The sequence below is a fragment of the Antechinus flavipes genome, chromosome 3 (assembly GCF_016432865.1).
Source record: "Antechinus flavipes isolate AdamAnt ecotype Samford, QLD, Australia chromosome 3, AdamAnt_v2, whole genome shotgun sequence".
Classification (NCBI taxonomy): Eukaryota; Metazoa; Chordata; class Mammalia; order Dasyuromorphia; family Dasyuridae; genus Antechinus; species Antechinus flavipes.
The window spans coordinates 182,687,193-182,708,753 of NC_067400.1; the positions used below are offsets into that span (position 1 = coordinate 182,687,193).

Genomic DNA, 21,561 nt, shown 5'->3' on the forward strand with positions numbered 1-21,561 from the left:
ACCTCCAGAGCCTCCAAGGAAAAGGAAGTAGTTTTTCAGCCTCAGTCCAGCTTACAATGGACAACGAAATCAATTCGGCATTTGGGAGAATAAGTTTGTCTGGGTACTTTTTGGGGTGCCATATGGTTTGGGTTCTGGTTTTGTTTCTGCTTATTCTGGTTCTGGTCTGGTCTGTTGCTAGCAACCTGTGGTCTCAGAATAAATACCGACGGGTTTAAAAGTTCTGAGATGGGTGTTTTCTGGGATGCTGGAAAATATCCTCTGGGTATATGTTATATGTTTGTTTAATGTTGTAACTGTGTGTTCTGTGTTTTGTGTGATTTGTCTGTCTGTTTTGTTGGTTGAAAATTTTTAAGAACAACGTGCTTAGTAAAATGGAGCTCCATATATGTCTGTGTGTGTCTGTGTTAAAAGTTAGCAAGCTTGTAAGAGAGAAGAATTCAGCCTCTGTGTTGCAGGCTTAGAAAATATCAACAAGTTTGAAAAATCTTTCTCTTTCCCTCTGTCTCTAACTGACTGTAGCAGTCTTGTGGGAGGAAAGGGAGAAAAGGGAGAGAAGGTAAGAAATAAAAAAAGAAATAAATAAAAAAATAGATTGAAAGGGATTTGAAAGTTTGGACTAGAGTAAAGAGCAATAAAATTCAAGCTTAGCCTGGCCTGGGCAATAAAAGCTTTGGAGATAAGATGCTAATAGCTGTTAGAAGAAATGTGGTAGAAAAGAAAAGAAAAAAAAAAAAACTTTTAAAAACAACTGTATTTAGTTTGATTCAGTTTGTTACCTTCTGAAATATATTGAGTTATTTGTTAACATGTTATACTTTAAATCCAGCTCTGCTGGAGATGTATGGGTTTTGTGGAGGTTTGGGTTATTCACTGTAGTGTGAATCTTACAGGTTTTTGAAGGAAAAAGGAAAGAGGAATGCAGGTGATTTAGGAAGGACTGATTTGTAGGGGCAATTAGAGGTTTGTATGGTTTTAGGAAGGTGAAAGAAAGACTTTTGGGAGTAGGTGAAGAAGTGGGGGAGGGAGCCACCCACCCTCACTACCTTCTGCTACTTTACCAAAGAAGCATTTGTTAGGAAAGTTCTTTAAGGAGATTGTTCAAGTATGTAGCCAGGGAGAAAGAGAAAGTTGGAAATGGGGGATTTGGGAAGAAACCTGATGTTAGGAAACTGATAGGCTAAATCTTGAAAAGGATCCCATGTGGAAAATTGAGTGGAAAACTTGAGGGAAGTTTTTTTTCCTAGGGGGTAGGAGTGGGGGAAGAGTGGCCATGTGGAATCCTCTCCTCCCCTCACCCCACTGAGTATGTACCTGCCGTTTTTTTCTTATCTAATTACAGCCAGTGCAGCACATTGTGCTTTAAAGGACATAGTTACTTTTAGGTTAATTGATTGAATATTTGTTTCTTGATACACAAAGGTTTTCTTGGTTGAGGAATATGGTCATAAATGTGATCCATACTTTGGTAGGAATATTTCTAAAAGTTTAATTGCTATGTTAAAAAAAAAAATTGAATTCTTTTATGTGGAATTGGGTCTTTTGTATAAGTTTAAATTGATTGTATTGGGTCATCCTGAGGTTATTTAAAGGGTCTCAGAAAATAGTAGTTTTTTTCTTTGTCCTTTTGAAAATGTTTCTGTTATGGACAATATGCAATTTGGGATGTTTTTCTATGTATTGGGTATTTTAAAAGCAAAATGATTTGTATGTATAATGTTCACTTATGTAACATCTTCTTAGATATGATCATTATTCTAAGTTGTGAACTTACTGAGAAAATTTTCTTTCTGTTGTTACTATAAGGTTAGGATAAATTTTTGTTTAAGATTTATCAGAAATTTGATTAATGGATTTGTTATTGGAGGTAAAATTTCTTGGGTTTATAGTTAGTTAATGCTATTTGGGAGTTTTAAAGGTCCACCCTCTGAAAGTTACTGAGATGATTGATTGGAATAAAACTGGGTTACTCTATAAAACATTCTCTTGATTCTGATAATTTTGCTCTTCATTTTTTGGGCAAATCTTTTGATATTTTTCAACAATCATCAAGTTCATCATTTCTGTATGTGCTGAAAGTTGAGTTTTAACTGCTTATGTTATGTTATAGTTATGTTCTTGCATTTTTCCTTGTGTAACTGATCTCTATGATCAGGGCAATGGTCAATAGAAACTATTAATGCAATTCAATTATGTCATGCCTTGCTGTTTTCAGTCTGGTTATATGTAATCATTGTATCCTAAATGCTTGGACAATTAAGTATTTCGCCTGGTCATCCGTCTGTTACTGGATATTTGTGTTTTGTTTCTTTAAGGTTTCTACATGATAAGAGGACAATTAACAGGAGCCTGTAAGACTGCAGCCGTTTGCTTGGCCTGTATTGCAAACTCATCTCTTCACATAGGAAACAATTTATTTTGGCCTTCTCGTATTTTGCAACAGTCTGGTGAACTGAGTCTTTCTATCTGAGACTGATCTAATCTTTCTTTGTTAGATTTGTGTTTTTGTTCTAGATTTTGGTCAAATTACAGATATTGGCTTGCTTCTGGAACCTGGATCAGCTTTGATCAGCTTTGATTATCACCACGGCACATACCCATTCTGCAAGGAATGAAAGCCTCCTATCACTTCTCAGCCTGAAGCAGCAGTTTTAAATGAGATGATGTATCGGACCCTGCATCTAGTGTACTTTGGACTGATATGAGGGACTTTGGGAATGGTTGATGACTGACTGTTAAACCTTGCCTGGATCATCTATTACTGTATGTTTAAGATCTGGGATGGGATTTGTTAAAAACTCTGTGATTATTGCTATTATGTTTGAGGGATTTTTAGGAAATGCTACTGTACTAGTCTATTATGTATAGGGATTTTGATTCACTCTTGGGATTTAAATGTGGAATGGTCATTTGATAATTCCTTTCCGTGAGGAAAAAAAAGGGGAGGAAGAAATAGAACATTGAGGAAACTAGTATATTTTTTTCAAAATACCTGAAAGAATGGGGACCCCTAGCTCCTATTCACTTTGCCTTAGGCATTTCTGCCCCACCCTCTATTTTACTAGTTCAGATTGAATTTGGAAGTCTTTTAAAACAGTCCTATTTTTTCATTTTTATTATGCTTTAGCTTTAGCTTTGGAATCCCTTATTTTGTTGGAATTGCCCTGGTAGACTCAGTTTTGGGGATTATTTTTTTAGAAAAATTTTAGAAATCAGTCACCTGTCTTGGGACTGGCAGTCTCTGATATGTTTTTCCATTCATGTAATCCCAGTTCATTAAGTATTTCAGCATTTCAAAGGACCTTGAAGTTTGGCCTGAGGCAAAAAGTTCAGGAGTTTGCCTGCCTTGATAGTCTAATTGTGCATAATCTGCTCAGAAGTCTGTATTCTAGTAGCAGCAGCTTCTGGGTGGTGACAGGTAAAGCTACTCCAAGCTTTACCCTTCTCCCCTGGAGTGGGTTGAGCCCTTGGGCCTTGCTGTTAGTTAAATGCAGAAATGGCCACAGATCTAACTGTCCATCTCAAACTGGATTCTCTGGCTTGGATGGTGCTCCAGAACTGTAGAGGACCTGACATGCTTGCAACAAGGGAGCCTTTGTACAGCTGTTAAACTCTGGGGTTATCAGGGAGACTTGCTCTTGCCATAATGAATCCTTACATTTTTCTAGTTTTATTTTGGGTTGGTCAAAATTATGGTGCTAAGACCTCCTGGGTATTTAGAGGAAGGTGCTAAGATTCAAAGGTTTGAATATTTAGGAGAGAGAATGTGGAATGTTATGCCACAGTTCTCTTTAACTGTCCTGACTCAGTTTCCCTGCATGAGTTTCCCTTATCTCAGTTTCCTTAACTGTTCTATCTCAATCCCCTTAGTTGTAAATCCCCCTCTGGGCCATTAAGACTGAGGACCATTTGCTCTAAGGGTTATAAATTGTTAGCAAAGATAAACAAGAGAGTAGACCTCCTGACTCTTCTGTCCTCAAGAATTTACAATATCCCACTAAAATATTCCAAGATACCTCACTGACATCTTTACTTCTGTGTATTCAGACATCCTGTCTCTGGGTTTTTAGGATTTGTGGCCTCCCCCATCCTGACAGAAGTTTTCCTGCACTTCTTACCCCTTCCTTTGTTTAGAGAAAAGGTATTTAAGAAGTTGGGGTTCCTCCATTCCTTGCTGGAGGCTGGCGGCTGTATGTATGCTGGATGCTGTCTGCTGGATTGTTTGAGATGACAGTCTCCTCCAGCCTTGGGACCAACATGGATTCTTTGATCCCAGTATATCTTTATCTCTGTGTGACTGGATAATTTGAGACAAGAGTCCTGTCCAGTCAATTTTACTCTCCCATTAATAACATATTTAAAACTCTCTAATCTCTCTCCTGCCTCAGTTTCTCCAGCATTACAAAAGCTATCATTTCTTTTTTTTTTTTCCTTTTATTCTTCTCTTCCCTCCCCTTCCCCCCCCCCCCCCCCCCCCGCCATGGCTACCAGTAAACACAAATATATATCTATATGTAAAATCATTCTATGCATACTATTTATTAGGTACTTTATAGTTAATTTGTGTACTTATAACAGTCAAAATGACTTTATCATTCAAAGTTGTCCTTAAAACAATATTGTTGTTACTCTATAAATAAACATTCTCTTGATTCTGATCATTTTGCTCTTAATTTTTTGGGCAAGTCTTTTGATACTTTTCTACAATCATCAAGTTCATCATTTCTTATAATACAGTAATATTCCAAAATGATCACATATCACAACTTGTTTAGCTATCCCTAGTTGATGGATGTTTCCACAATTTACAGTTTTTTGTCATCACAAAGAAAGCTGCTGTGAATATTTTAGAACATATAGACATAATTACAGATTGCTTTCCAAAATGGATCAGTTCACAATTTCACCAATGATGAATTAGTGTCCCAATTTTTCCACATCCTCTCCAATATTTGTCATTTTCCTATTCAATTATTTTTAGCCAGTGTGATGAGTATAAAATAATAGTCTAGGTTGTTTTTATTTGCTTTTGTCTAATCTATAATGATTTAGAGCATTTTTTCATAATACTAAAAATTGTTTTGACTTCTTCATTGAAAAACTGTATCCCTTGATCATTTATATGGGCAATGCTTTTTTGACCTAATCAGATCATAGTTAGAGTATTGGATTACGTTTTAGACATCACATTTATGTGTTCATACATGTCTAGAAGAGAATGACCACAATGTTATTCCAAAATCTATTTTAGAGACTGAAGATGCTTATTTTGAAGATAAGAAAAAGGCATGATAACTGCCTTCAATTGTCTGAAGAGCTATCACATGCTTCTGAGGGGAAAATGAGAACAATGTGGAAAAATTGCAGAAACATATATCTGGGCTCCATTATAAGAAGGACTATCCTAACAAGTAGAATTATAGAAAAATGAAACAGATGAACTCAGGAAATAATGAATTTTTCCTCATTGGAGGTCTTTAAGGTAATGTTGTGAAAAGGTCTCATGTTCATATTTAAATGGAATTGGATGGCTTCTGAAGTTTCTCTCAAATCATATGAATCCTCAGTAAAACTGTTATTAGGAGAAAATTGAACAAATTTCTAAATATCTAAAATTCTTTCTTGTATTTTCTCACCTTCAATTCAACAAGGATTGCAGCATGGCATATGAATAGAGTTCTGAATCTGAAGTCAAGTTGATTCAATTCAATAATCAATGGTTAAGCATCACATTGTGCTACCATAGTTACTGGGAATATAGAAACAAACAAAAAAAACAAAACCTGAATCTAAGAAATTTGCATTCTATTTGCTTCAGAGAAATGAAATTCACAAACCAGCTCCATCATTTTTGAAAGCTGTGTGACCTTAAGCAAAACAAAACCTTTGAGTGCTTTAGTTTTCACATCTGCAAAATAAGGATGTTAGAATTATTTATTTTTAAGGTCCCTTCCTGATCTGAAAGCAATGAAAATGCTTATAGACAAGGAAAAGAAAAGAAAGAGAATAGGAAATAAAGTTTCAATTGGACTTAAATTAAGCATGAGCTTGAAACCAGATGTTAGGGATAATAAAAGCTTACTCAGAGATCTAGAAGTTAACTTTAATTCAATTCAATGATTTAATGTTTATTAGGCATCTAGTGGGTGCATAGCCTTGTGATAGGTGATTGGGAAAGATATATATTATTATTATATTGTTATATTATGTATTAATAATATTATGTTATATATAATAACATATATTATATATAAAAATAAAACCTAAACACTATTCTCCTGGATCTCTCATTCCCCTAAAAGAATATAGCATAAAACTAAATAATGAAAGAGGTATAAATAAAGTACTCATGTGATGTCTAAGTTGGGGAAAAGGCTGTCTTCCACTAATGCCATTGTTCCCAGTCTTTTCTTCTTCCTATCAAAGAAGACTTACTAAATATGGGCTCTTAAGAATCAGTTGGAATTCCATGGGAAGAGGTCATTTGAATTAAATTCAATCTAAAGGGATTCATTACTAAAATGTAATCCTAGTAATCACAGTAGTAATTGAAAAGAGGACACATTTGAAAAGTAGAATTGATAACTTGGTAATTGATTAAATATAAAATCAAAAAATTATTATTGAAAGAAAATTTCAGACCTTTAGCATGATTTGAAGCATGAATCTTCTTGACAATATCCTCTAAAACATGGATTACATGTGTTTAATCAAACATTCAGCATCATGAAATTCATTCTCTCATAAGAAAGCTATTCTATTTTTCAAATTTATAAAGTCTCTTTTTTATATTTCTTAAATTTCTCTTGTGGAATTCTACAGGATAGCCCTACAAGTATCTGAAGTAAACTATCATCCTTCCTTATATTTTCTTTTCTCCAGAATAACTATTCCAAATTTCTTCAAATATTCCTTATAAGGTTCCCATTCCTCTCACCATTCTCAGTATTCTCTCCTTCAGATATCAGTCAAAGATAATGTCAATTCAATTCAGTACATATTTATTGTTTAGAGTATACTAGATTGTGAAATACAAAGGTAAAAATGAAAGCAATCTATGTCATCAAAGAACTTACATAGTACTGGAGGAATATGTGTAAACAGATAAATTAATATCAACTGATTTAGAGAAGAGGAGAATGGGATAATAATAACTGGGTGGGTCATAGGGTCAGGAAAGGGGTCTTTAGGAAGAGGGATATATACTTCAGATAATTTGAGGAGGAACAACTAGATAGCACAAGGGATAGAACATGGGGCAGAATCAGGAATATTTCATTTTCATCACAATCTCAGATAAGTATTAGCCCTATGACCCTTGGCAAACCATTTAACTTTGTTTGCCTTAGTTTCTTCATTTTTAAAATTATCTGAAGAAGAAAATGACAAACCACTCCAATATCTCTATCAAGAAAAGCCCAGATGGAGTCATGAAGAGTTTAACATACCTGAAATGGATGAAATAGATAAGGAAAAGTACAGAGGCAAAGCAGAATGTTGTCTATGAGGAAGAGATAGCTTCTCCCTGTAACCACATTAAAGAATTTATAAAGGAAAGGAACATGAAGTAAGACAAAAAGTGTAATCAAAAGCAAAGTTTCAAACATGGAATTGACCAGTTATAAGAAAGAACAGACTTGAAGGAAAAAATTAATAATAATTTCAGTTTTACATATGTTGAGTATAAAGTGTCAATTGGAATACAGAAATGGTGTTTTAGTTGGGAGGCAGGAGAGATGAAAAAGGTTTGTAATAGTTACTATAGTGAATAAGAAGAAAAACCAATAAGAGCAAACAAAAGCATTGCTAAGCAACAGTGAGGTTATATACTCTAAATTTATAGCCAATGAAACAATTTCTTCTTTTTTTTTTTTTTAATTTTCCCTAGATGCTTAGAATAAGAGAGGAAAAAACAGAAAGTGGCTGTTATCCACGTCTGAGGATTAACAAATCAGTAATGACAACAGGTCCTGGCAGTGAAGAATTTTAGAGTGGCAGCCAGAATCACTAAGTAGCAGATCATGGGGTCAGGGCCTTGCTATGAGGCAGGTGAAGAGTGAGATGGATTAGGAGGATCAAGGGACTAAAAGTGATAATTAGTTTGAAGAACAAGTTAAAAGTGAAAATGGCAGAAAGAGATAGAAGCAGTGATCAGAGAGTACAATTCTGAACTTTGCTATCTGGAAGGAGGAAGAGAATGGGAGCAAGCATTTATTAAGCATATAGGTGCTATTATTATTATGGTTATATAGGTGAAATATATAGGTGCTATTATTATTCCCATTTTATAGTTGAAGAAAGTGAAGCACATAGGAGTCAAGTGACTTGCTCAGAGCCACATAGCTAGTAAATGTCTGAAGTTGGATTTTGAAGCCAAGTGTATCCCCCGGGGTTATCACCTGCCTCTTGCTTAGTTCCTTGGCAGCCAAAAGTTCTAAGTTATGACCATGTATGGGTGATCATGTGTTCCTGAAATGGGGGGAAATACTGAGTGAGAAGATGGCTAAGTATTTGAGTGGCTATTACAGTAGATGAAATGGTGATATGAATATCTAAGACTCAGAGGATTATAAGAGAAGGATAAGGGGAAGAGGGAAGAGGTACTAGGGAGAATCAATGCAAGACTGTGAGAATCTGAAGAGAATCTCTGACCTAGCGCTCAGTAGAAGGCAATAACAAGGATAGGGACAGGATAGCATATACAGCCATAACAGATCACAAAGGAGGAAAGGTAATCCAAGGAAAGTAATAGATGAATAGCTAAAAGCTTTGGAAATCAAGGAGCAAGCCCATATTTTCTTCTAATTTTGTTCAGTAGTTTTCAATCCTGTCTGACTCTTAATGACCCCATTTGGGGTTTTCTTGACAAAGATAATGGAATGATTTGCCATTTCCTTCTCTAGCTCATTTGATAGATGAGGAAGCTGAAGCAAACAGGGTTAAGTGACTTGCCCAGGGTTATATAGCTAATGTCTGAGGCCAGATTTGACCTCAGAAAGATGAATCTTTGTGACTTCAGGCCAGGCCCTCTATCTACTGTACCATCTAACTGTCCTTTCCTAATTCTGTGAAGGGGATTTGAAGAAGCAGTCACAGAAAGATTCAGGTGTATGTGGTATTCTCAAGGAAAGCCACTTTTCAATGCTAGGGAGTATATGGGGGAGTTAAGAAAAAAGTTGGGTTCTCAGAGACAAAGAATCTTAATTAAAAGGGATCTCAAATACCACCTAGTTCAAATCTTAGCTGAACAGAAATTCCCTGGACAGATATTTGATGAAGATTCATGGCTCCTTTAAATAGCTCAGAGATTTACATGCATTTTTAGGACTAATTTCCAATATATACATCACTGTTTTTATTTTCTCCTTTTTGAAAAAAATTACAATCAATTTTTTAAATTTTATTTTTCAATTAATGAAAATTCACCTTCTTTCCCTTACTTCCTCTGCTGCCCTCACTGAAACAGAAAGAGAAAAAAAAACAAAAACCTGTAACAAACATGCATAATCAAGAAAATAAATTCTTTCATTGGTCATGTCCAATATAAATGCCTATATAAATGAAAATAGGCCAATATATACTATGCATGTGTGTGTATATATATATATGACATGACCTATACAGGAATTTGCATATATAGACCCATATATGATATGTGTGTATGACATGCCCTATGGAAGAATTTGTATCAAGAGACTTGTGATATATATTTGTGTATATATATGACATGACCAATGCAGGAATTTGTTTTGCTTGATTATGCATAATTGTTACAAGGATTTTTTTTCTTTTTGTTTTAATGAGCAGAATGGAGAAGGTGAACAGGAACCATATATATATAAATATACATATATATATGTATGTATGTATGTATATCTGCACCCTGATTCCATCACCTCTCTTGTTATGAGGTGATAATATGTTTCATTATGATATATGGAATTGTAGTTGGCTATTGTGTTGATTTGATCAGATTTTTTTGTCTTTCAAAGTTGAATTTACTTTGTTGTTATTATATACTTTCTTCTTCCAGTTCTTACAAATTCTGCATCAGTTTCAACAAGTCTTGTTAAATTTCTCTGAACTCTTTTCTTAACTCTCAAGAATTTGAAAGATATAAGTTTACTCAGTACCTGGTTTACACAGAGGGGGCTGTGTTACAAGAGAGACAGAGGGAGAAACAGAAGAAGAGGGTGAGGAAGATGGAGAGGGAGAGAGAAATTTTCTCAAATGTACCTTTGGTTCATAAGAGTACAGCAAGATTATCATCCTCTCATTTTGGACACTATGTTTATTTGAATGTTACCCAAGATTGAATTAGTTTTACTGATTGCCTTGTCATTCCATTGAATCATATTGAATTTGTATTTCCAAAGAATTTGAAGTGCAACCTTTCAACCTTGGTTTATCTTATTTGTGAAACAGATACTATGTAGTATTATGTATTTCTTCTAGAATTTAAAACAGATAGAAAATTCAAAAAAATCAGCATTTTTTGTTGATATCTTTATCTCTACATTCAGTATTTAAAAAGAAATGAATGACAAGATAATAATCTGTGAGGGATTTTTCTTTTTGTGTGTGTGATTCATTTAACAAGTTTTTGTTGTTAAGCATTTGTTATTTATATGGCAGTGGAATAGACTTATGGAAGATACAAAAAGGTTTTTTAAAAACTCCCTAATTTTAAAAAGCTTAGAAACCAAATATACATATAGCAAAAGTTAAATAATAGCATGCAGTATAATTCTAGTCTAATGTACAATATAGTTTTAACAGGTCTGAGGATAAAAAGAAAATGAAAAACAAATTCTGCTCTCAGTTCAATTCAATAAACGTTCATTAAGTATCCGTTCTGTGCCAAACACTGTGCTAAACACTAGGTATACAAAAAGAAGCCAAAAACAAACAAACAAACAAACAAACAAAAAACCAAATAAAAAACAACCCAGTCCCTACCCTCAAAGAGTTTATAATATAATGAGAGAGACAACATGCAAACAAAAATATATATAAGGCAAACTATATGTAGAATAAATAGGAAATAATTAACAGAAGGAAGCATTAGAATTAAAAGGGGTTAGGGCAGATTTCCTATAGAAGTTGGGACTTTAGTTGAACTTAAAGCTAGAAATGTTAAGGAGGTAAGGAGGGAGATTGATCCAAATACATGGCATGGCCAGAAAAAAAATGCCTGGAGTAGAGAGATATTTTGTTTGTGGAATAGGTAGAAGGTTGTGGCTCCTGGATGTTAAGACTACATGTCAGGGAGTAAGGTGTAAAAAAACCAGAAAAGAAAGAGAAGATAGGTAATAAAGGGCATTTGAATGACAAACAGAGACAATGACAAATTTTATATTTGCTCCTGGAGACAAAAGGAAGCAGTTTATGAGGGTGGGGGAGGGGTGTTGACATAATAATGTTTTAGGAAAAGCATTTTAGTGGCTGAATGGAGAATGCAGTAATCAAGGCATGAGGTGATAAGAAACTGCACTTTAGTAATAGCCATTTCAGAGAAGAAATGGGAGATATTATAAAGGTGAAATAAGCAAGCCTTAGCAACAGTTTTTATATAGTGAGTAAGGGATGATGAGGAGTTCACAATAATTCCTAGATTAAATGCCTTAGGGGACTGGAAAGAAAATATTGACCTGTATAATAATACCAAAGGTAGGAGAGGAGAAGAATTTAAGGAAAAGATAATGAATTTTGTTTTGTACATATTGAATTTAAGATTTCTATTGGAATCCAGTACAAGATATCTGAAAGTGAAATGGAGACATGAGATTGAAGGTGAATGAGAACACTGGCATAGGAAGGGAAGATGGTGACAATGAGAGATTGAATGTGAAAGATAAGCTAAAACCTTAATAATTAATTCTTACCCCTAAGCATTTCACCTATTCTCAAATGAAAGAGTGACAAGTTCTAGCTTGCTCTATAGGACTATAGAATATATCACGGATTGTTCAGGAGTTATCTTCATCCTCTGTTTCATCCTCTACAGTTGAGGAACTAGGTGGTCTAATGACTAGCTAGGAAGACTTTTTTCTTCAGTGTGAATCTAAGCTCAGACTCTTACTAGCAGTATGATCCTGGACAAGTCACTTATTCCTGCTTGCCTCTGTTCCTAACCTGTAAAATGAGCTGGAGAAGAGAACAGCATCTCAGTATCCTTGCCAAGAAAACCCCAAGATGGGGTCATGAAAAGTTGAACACAAATGAAAATGACCAAACAATAATAACCAAACCTTTGTTTGCTCAGTTTCCTCAACTTCAAAATAGGGATAATAATAGCATCTTTATCACAGGATTGATATGAGGATGAAAAAAGATAATATTTGTAGAGTGCTTGCCATATAGTAACAAATTTTTATTCTCTTCCCTTCCTGTTATCTTATGTGCAAGGGCTTGATTAGGGATTATGGTTGGACAGACAGCTTATTACTGGTCTATTTTGTGGGGAGGTCTGTGATGTGAGTGAGATAGAAGTGGAATTTTTAAGCTCAATTACAAGGTAAGTAATAACAAAATATTTACAATTACAAAATCAGATCTACTTAGCCACTTTCCCCAAACTTTTAACAAGATTGAGAAACATTAGAACTTTAACCATTTTGAATTTAGTTTCAAATTTTCATAATTCCTAAAGCTATAAGAGATTTTATAGATGTTAGAGATCAATCTATTCTACATATTCATAAGGCCTATATTGTAGGTTTCAAGTCAAGACATCTAGTCAGACTTGTCCTTAGCGATCAAAGATGGCCCCAGATATTTATAGAAAGTGAGAAAGAAATCACAGAATTATATAATTTGAGGGTCAGAAAAGATCTCTCTCAGTGGTCATCTAGTTCAATCCATATCTTAAAAAAAAGATTCTTAAAGGTTCTTAACAATATCTTAAAAAAAGGTTCATTAACTCATGTTTTAAAGAAAGGTCCAATAACTCATGTTTTAAAATAAATATATTTTTATAACTATATTTCAATATAATTGGTTTCCTTTGTAATCCCATGTCTTTTATTTTAATGCCTTTAAGAACATCTTTCTGAGAAAAGATCTATAGGTCTCACCAGATAACCAAAAAGATCTGCAAAACACAAAAAGTTAAGGACCCTTGCTAATGGTATCTCCACTATAACAATAGGAAGATCAATGAATTTATCAAAAAATAATTGGATTAGATGGCCCCTAAAATCTAATTCTAAAGCTTGAAACTGTATGTATCCCTCCTTGACCTAACTATCATCATCATTTCCATTTTTCCATTAGTCTGTAAATGTTTGTATAATGTCTGAATGTAAGCTCCCTAAAGATTAAAACTCTCATTTTTTTTCCCCTTGTAACCTGTATCCAATACATTACATGGTACATAGCAAATAATAAATAACTATTGACTGACTGATTGAAAGATTCATTCCTCCCTACTTTCACAAACATGCACATGCATGTGCTCATACACACACACACACATACACACACACACTTGCACACATGCACATCTTCACCTTCTTCCAGTGCTATCTTGTCTGTATTCAATATGGTTTTCTTGTTCCCATAATGCCATTATTTGTTTTACCTAAATTCACTTCCTCTTCCAGTAATAAAGATGTCTGTATAAAGTCCAAAGTAAATCCATTGTATGCTAAATTCTCCTGTATGGAAGATAAATCTGTAGCATAGTTACAAAATTATTAATGGATCCCTGGAAAAACAAACACACAAGTTGTTGATATGCCATATAATACCATCTGCTATATATCACCACAGGGAAAAGACATTAAATTACTTCCCATTTTAAAACTATCCCTTAAGGCACACTTTTGTGGCGGTTAGACCTTTGTGTCGTGTGTCCAAACTGACTAAACATTTTTTGTAGATCTAGCGTTTCTATGAGCTAATGAGCTTTTGCTCAATAGTCAAGCATCAGAACTGTATAAATCTAAAGAGGTACTGGGCAACCATCAGTGAGCTGCAACAACGTGACATGGGTGATTAAATTAAACATCTGGCTTCCTTTCATTTGCTTTTCTTGGTAAAATTTAAATGAGGAATTTTACACTCCAGATTTTTCCTGTAATTAATTTGTGACATTAAAAAAAGTGGGGGAGGAAGCTGCGGAAGAAAAAAAAAAGGGAATTCAATCTAAAAACATAATGAACATATTGTGAGTTACTGCCCTTCAAATCCTAGATCGGAGATAGGATGGGGGAAGGAGGAGGAAAGGAAGGAGAGACAGATTCCAGTCACAGTATACAGTCTAGTTATAAATGCCAGGAAAGTAAATATTTCAATAAGCACAAATAATGTAATCTAACAAGGTAAGAAAAGAGCCTTTCATGTTTCTTAAAGTGTTATAAAATACCACATCTTAATATAGTGGAAGTGTTATTGTCATGCTCATTTTAGAGATTATGAAGCAAAGCCCCTTCACTTCAGAGAAGCTAAATGACTTATGCACCATCACATAACTAGAAAGTGTTACAATCAGGAATTGAATTTACATTTGTCTACTCCAAAGCTCCCATTCTTTCTATTGGAGGATCTTTAATTTAGCCCAATGATTCAACAGATATGTTTATAATTCTAGAATATTAAGCTATGGAGTAGCTGGAGCACAGTGGATAGAGTGAAGGAGCAGGAATCAGGAAGATTTATCTTCCTTAGTTCAGATCTGTCCTTAGACACTCAGAGATGTGTGACTTGGGCAAGTCACTTAACTCTGCCTCAGTTTCCTCATCTGTCAAATGAGATGAAGAAGGAAATGGTAAGCCATTCTAGAATCTCTGCTCAGAAACTCCCAAATGGGGTTTGAAAGAGTCAGACAACTGATTGATTGAACAACAAATATTCAGATGTAACAGACATGAAGGATTTAGATTGAAATTCAAAAAGCAAAGCTAATTAATAATTCACTTGTTTTATAAAGTGTCATGGCTAGGGGTAAACTTCCTTTAATTCCTTTGGATTGAGATAGTAATAATGAAGAAATAATAATTGGCATTTATATAGTGCTTTAAGGTTTGCAAGGTGACTTGCACATATTATATTATTTTGATCCTTACCACATCCTAGAAGGTAAATATTACAAATCTCATTTTATAGATAAAGAAACTGAGGCTGAAAAAGGTTAGTGTACAAGGGAGGACTTGAACTTTATCTTACAGCTCATTTAGCTTTGAAATCCAATGAATTTATATTATTGATATATAACAAAATTAACAATGAAAATTAAGGAAGCTTAATCAACAATTTGCTATTCTGTTCATATATACTTGTTGTAATTAATATTCACATCATTTCTCAGAACTACAAATTACAGATCAAATTAAGGTATGACCATGATGAAGTACAAAGTTTCTGTCCTGACATTTCTTAAAATATATTTCTGATTTTTTTCAGCAGAATATGTAAATTTATACATATTCCCAATTAGATGCTGGGTAAAAAGGTGATTAGATCATAAGTAATGATCTTTACTAGGCTTTAAAAATCACCTGTCAGATTTTTTTTTCTTATTCATGCCACCTTTAATCTGGGTTCCTTTAATTCTTTTTCTTTTAGTTTAATTGTTTTTAATGTACATTGTTTTATGAATTATGTTGGAGAGAAAAATCAAAGAAAATGGGAAAAACCACAGGAAAGGAAAAAAAAAAACCAGAAAAAAGAAGTGAACATATAGCATGAGTTGATTTACATTCAGTCTCCTTAGTTCTGTCTCTGGTTACAGATGGCATTTTCTGTTTATTGGGATTGCTTTGTATCACTGAACTATTGAGAAGAACCAAGTCTTTCATGGTTGATCATCGCACATTCTTATTGTTATTGTATATAATATATTCCTGGTTCTGCTTGTTTCGCTCAGCATCAATTCATGTAAATCTTTCCAGGCCTTTCTCTAATCAGCTTGTTTATCATTTTTTATAGAACAATAATATTCCATTCCCTTCATATACCCCAGCTTTTTCAACCATTCCTCAGTTGATGGACATTCACTCCTTTCCCAATGCTTTGCTACCACAAAAAGAACTGCTACAGACATTTTTGCACATTTTTCCTTCCTTTATAATTTCCTTGGGATATGGACCAATAATGGCACTGCTAGGTCAAAGGGTATATACAGTTTTAGCCCTTTGAGCATAGTTCCAGATTGCTTTCCAAAATAATTGGATCATTTCACAACTCCAGCAACAATGTATTAGTGTACCAGTTTTCCCATATCCCCTCCAACATTTATCATTATTCTTTTCTGTCATATTAGCCAATCTGAGAGGTGTGAAGTGGTACCTCAGAGCTATTTTAATTTGCATTTCTCTAATTAGTAGTGATTTAGGGCATTTTTTCATATGACTATAAATGGCTTTAATTTCATCATCTGAAAATTGTCTGTTCATATCCTTTGACTTTTTATTAGTTGGGGAATGATGTATATTCTTATAAGTTTGACACAGTTCTTTATATAGTTTAGAAATGAGACCTTTATCAGAAATACTGGCTGTAAAGATTTTTTCCCCAGCTTTGTACTTTCATTTTAGTCTTGTTTCTCTTGATTTTGTTTGTGCAAAAACTTTTTAATTTAATGTAATCAAAGTTGTCCATTTTGCTTTTTATAATATTCTCTAGTTCTTCTTTGGTCATAAATTCCTTCCTTCTCCAAAGATCTAATAGGTAAATTATTCCTTGTTCTCCTAATTTGTTTATGGTATCATCCTTTATCTCCAAATCATGTATCCATTTTTACCTTATTTTAGTATTGGGGTGTGAGAAGTACGTCTATGCTGAGTTTCTAGCAAATTATTTTCCAGTTTTCCCAGCAATTTTTGTCAAATAGTGAGTTCTTATTCCTGAAGTTGAAGTTTGGGAGTTTATCAAATACTGGGTTGCTAAAGACCTTGCTTATTGTGACATGTATATCTAATCTATTTCACTGACCCACCCCTCTATTTTTTAGCCTGTACCAAAAGGTTTTGATGATTGCTGCTTTATAATATAGTTTTAGGTTTGGTACTGCTAAACCACCATCCTTAATTTTCTTGACCTTTTGTTTTTTCAGATGAATTTTGTTGTTATTGTTATTTTTCCAGTTCTATAAAATAATGTTTCAGCAGTTTGATTGGTATGGTACTGAATAAGAAGACCAATTTAGGCAGAATTGTCATTTTTATTAGCTCAGCCTAACCATGAACAATTTACATTTTTCCAATTGTTTAGATATGATTTTATTTGTGTGAGAAGTATTTTGTAAGTTATGTTCATATAGTTCTTGGATTTATCTTGGCAGATTGACCCCCAAGTATTTTTTTTTTGATCTACTGTAATTTTAAATGGAATTTCTCTTGCAGATGGGCTTTGTCAGTAATATATGGAAATGCTGATAATTTGTGTGGTTTTATTTTATATCCTGCAATTTTGCTAAAGCTGTGAATTATTTCCAGTAAAATTGTGGATGATTTGCTAGGGTTCTCTAAGTAAATCATCATATCATCTGCAAAGAGTGATAGTTTTATTTCCTCAATGTCTATTCTAATTCCTCTAAGTTTTTTTGTTTTTATTTTCTTGTTGCTAAACATTTACTTTTCTTATTGCTAAACACGATGTTGAACAATTGTGATGATAATGGGCATCCTTCTTTCAACCCTGATCTTATTGGGAATACTTTTAGCGTTTCTCCATTACAAAATAGTGCTTGCTGTAGGTTTTAGATAGACACTGCTTTGTATTTTAAGGAAAGCATCCTTTATCCCTATGCTCTCTAGTGTTTTTAATAGAATAGGTACTATATTTTGTCAAAAGCTTTTTCTGCATCTATATGATTGATCATATGATTTCTGTTGGTTTTATTATTGATGTGGTCCATTATTTCATTAGTTTTCCTGATATTGAACCAGCCCTGCATTCTTGGTATAAATCCCACTTGGTCGTCGTGTATTATTCTGCTGATAAGTTGCTGTAATCTCTTTGCTAATATTTTATTTAAATTTTTTGCATCAATCTGTCAGATTTTCTAATGGAATAGTTTTCTAAAGTGAGAACAAACATTGGAATATTGCCATTTCAGAAATGAAGCAAGAGCTTCCTGGTGATTTGTTTTCAGCAAATTGAGGCCTAGAATCTCATAATTCTTGTTCATCCTCCATTCATTAGACATCTCCAAAAAGCAGAAGAAATAAATTATCCCTGTAATGTATGATAAGATAAATACTTCTACAATCACTAAAGATGTCTAGATGTTGTTAAAGTCCCCTTTTCCAATAGCAACAAAGTATGATTGAGTGACATATTTCCATAACAGTATTCAATTTCAATATTTCCAATATTTAAATCCACTACAAAAGAAAGAACTATGTCCATATATAATGACCCCAGAGAACCCATTGCTTGACATATATTCAGGAAGTTCAATGCTAAAAAGAAAGGTCTCATAGACAGCAAAATAATTGTAGCAGCATGTCTGACAGTAGCAAAAATCTGGACACAATAGAGATGCCCAGTTATTGTGGAATGGCTGAACAAATGGTTGTATAGCAATGTAATGGAATATTATTACATATTTTTTTTCTTAGAGACTATAGGTTGGTTTGATGCTAAAACAAAAGGGCAGGGAATTCATGGGCACAGTTGGTCTCCTCTTTCTTTTTACAAAAGAAAGTCAATCTGGACTGGAGGCCTAAGTTTTAGCTGAGGAAGCCTCTGTGACAATATCCACACTAATGTGTTGTATCAAGTGGTTTAAATAACGCTAACAAGTATGTAGGAGGATGGTAGAGAGAATCTCAGAAGGCCCATAGGCCACTATCTTCCCGATTTTATCCATGAGGAAACTGAGGCTCATGAAGGATTAATGATATGCTCAAAGTCAGAGGTAGTAAGCGTCATAAATGGATTTCTGACTTCAGAGATAGTTTTATTATTATTATATATTACATATTATGACATTAAAATTACATATTTTTACATATTACATATTAAAATATGATAAAGATAGAGAAGCATAGAAGATTTCTATGAACTGTTACAAAATGAAGCAGCTAGAACCAGGAAAACTATGAGTACAGTAATGTAAAAGAAAGAACAACAAGAAAACAACAGAAGCAAAATGCTTTCAAATTATGAGAACAAAGTTTATTCACAAAGAAGAGATTTCAGAATACATCTTTTTTCTTTTCTTTTTTTTTTGCTGAAGTAAAAACAAAACTATTGTTCTATCAACACAGGATTTAGTTTTACAAAACTGCTCTTTTCAATTCTGTGTGCAAGGGTTAAGTATATATTAGGAAAAAAAATAGTTTTAAAAAAAAGATAAAGTAAAAAATTTTTTTATAAAGAATCTACCATAGGGAAGAAAGAAAGATAAATCATTGGCAAAATTATTTTGTCCACAAACTCAGTAAAGGGATCTACCTATGAGATCCAAAGTGGAAAATCATGATTGAAGCAAATGGTGATTCAGAGAGTAAGGTATCTGGATAGAAACCTTCATTCCCCACTTTCCTTCAGAGGTATAGTTCATGTAATGGTTCATTAGCAAGAGCACTATCTCTGAAGTCAGAAATCCATCTATGACGCTTACTATCTCTGTGACTTTGAGCATATCATTTATCCTTCATGAACCTCAGTTTCCTCATGGATAAAATCGGGAAGGTAATGGCCTATGTGCCTTCTGAGATTCTCTCTACTATCCTCCTACATACTTGCTAGCGTTATTTAAACCACTTGACACAACACATCAGGGTGGATATTCTCACAGAGGCTTCCTCTGCTAGAATTTAGGCCTCCAGTCCAACTGACTTTCTTTTGTAAAAAGAAAGAGGAGACCAACTGTGCCCATGAATTCCCTGCCCTTTTGTCTTAGCATCAAACCAACCTATAGTCTCCAAGAAAAAAAAAAAAATCAAGTAATATGTAGGTTGCCTTTTAAAAGAAATTTTTCTTCCTGCAAATTAATAGCAACTGCTGCCACCATCTGAAGTTATAGGTGCCTATCGGAGAAGAGGGTTTATAAAAGTAGAGTTGTACCCTGACTTACATTTCTGGCATGAAACAAGCACATTGTGATCTCTGACAGGTTCTGCTCGCGCTCATCACACCCCCCTCCTCCCCTCCCGTTAGTCACATGGCATCAACCCCAAACAAGAAGGAAGCAGCTACCCCAGAAACTAAAATAGCCATCTGCACAAAAGTAAGCTTTCCAATACTAGAACATGATTCACAAGTGCTAATGTTTCTCTTTTAAATGCTTTGAGTCTTATGGAGGAGTTTATAAATTTCCTCTCATCTTAGTTGAGTAGAACAAAATTTCAGAAAACACAAGGACAAGCACATGTGAGGATGGGTGCTTGCACACACAGATACAGACACAGACACATACCACAATATTCTTTTTACCCACCTATTTTTGCAAGGGATGCAAGAAGTATCCAAAGGGTTACTTCATATGGAATTTGAACATAATCATAATCCAGAGAAAAAACAGACAGCCTTTCATCCTGCTCTGAGCTAGCAGTGCTAGCAACAGGAGCAGCAGCAGCCAACCGAGCCTTAGGTTCAGAGTAAGAAGTGGAGTTGCTAGATACATTCACATTACAGGCAGCACCAGGAAACTTGAAGACCACCAGCAACAGCAGCAGCAGCGGCAACCAATTCCAAGCACTCCGAGGCACAAAGAGATGAAAAGCCATGGTGTGGGCTTCAGCCTCCCACCTATGTTCTGGTCTGTTTAAGTGTACAAGCCTCCACAGGGCTTTCGTATTCTCCTAGGAAGACCCTGCATGCACCTTTGCCACAGGTAGCTCCCCTCCTGGGGCCAGCCTCACAGGTTATACCCAGCAGAGAGCTGTCATGTCAGCAAGTTCCCAATCCTGGTGTTCTCAGACCTTCTCTGACGCACTGGCATCCAGACAGCCCAGTCTCTGTGTCAAATGTAGGTATGGGGTAGATTGGGTGAAATCCAGGTAAGACTCTTCATCAGCTTGTTTGGCCATGATCTGAAATGGAATTGACATGGAGGGGAAAATAACCAATCACTTCTCTCAAATCTGATTCCAAGCTTCACAGTACAAGGATTCTCCTTTATGTGGGGAAATTAAGGAGGATGCAAAACTCATTCCAGATCCAACCGAAGTTCCTTCTAAAAAGAAGAAAATAAACCCTTCCCTCTTGATTCAGAGCCCAGAAAATGTCGTGGGTTTTATTTCAGGTGTTTCCTTCCTCCTCCTTTTCTCCTCCTCCAGCTCTTTCATTTATTTTGTATGGCCAAGACAGAAGGTAGCTTCTGAACCATTCCTAATTAAGTGCACTTCTTTGACTTTTGTAATGAAATGCTTCCCCCATGCTCACCCTCCAGAACTTACACTGGTGGCACCTAGTGGGCAACCACTACAATTACACCTTTGCATCACTATACCTGGGGCATTTTATTGATGAGGCATCTCATCACCAGGTAGGTGCCGGTCTGTGCTATGTACTATAAGTAATGTACACAAGAAGAAAACACCATCCTTTCTCTCAAGGAGCTTACACAGTTATAAAGGAGAGATTATTTGACAGAATGGACACTGC

At 34.7% G+C, this 21,561-nt stretch overlaps 1 protein-coding gene across 1 annotated transcript in view; it reads right to left on the reverse strand.

Moving 5' to 3' along the window:
* Positions 1–21,283, reverse strand: part of SLC9A4 (solute carrier family 9 member A4) — an 89,839-nt gene extending 68,556 nt beyond the window's left edge. The window contains exon 1 of the mRNA XM_051984327.1: positions 20,393–21,283. Within this exon, the coding sequence (XP_051840287.1) occupies positions 20,393–20,681 (289 nt within the window). The 5' untranslated portion in view covers positions 20,682–21,283. The remainder of the gene's footprint in view (positions 1–20,392) is intronic.
* Between the last annotated feature and the right edge of the window lie 278 nt (positions 21,284–21,561).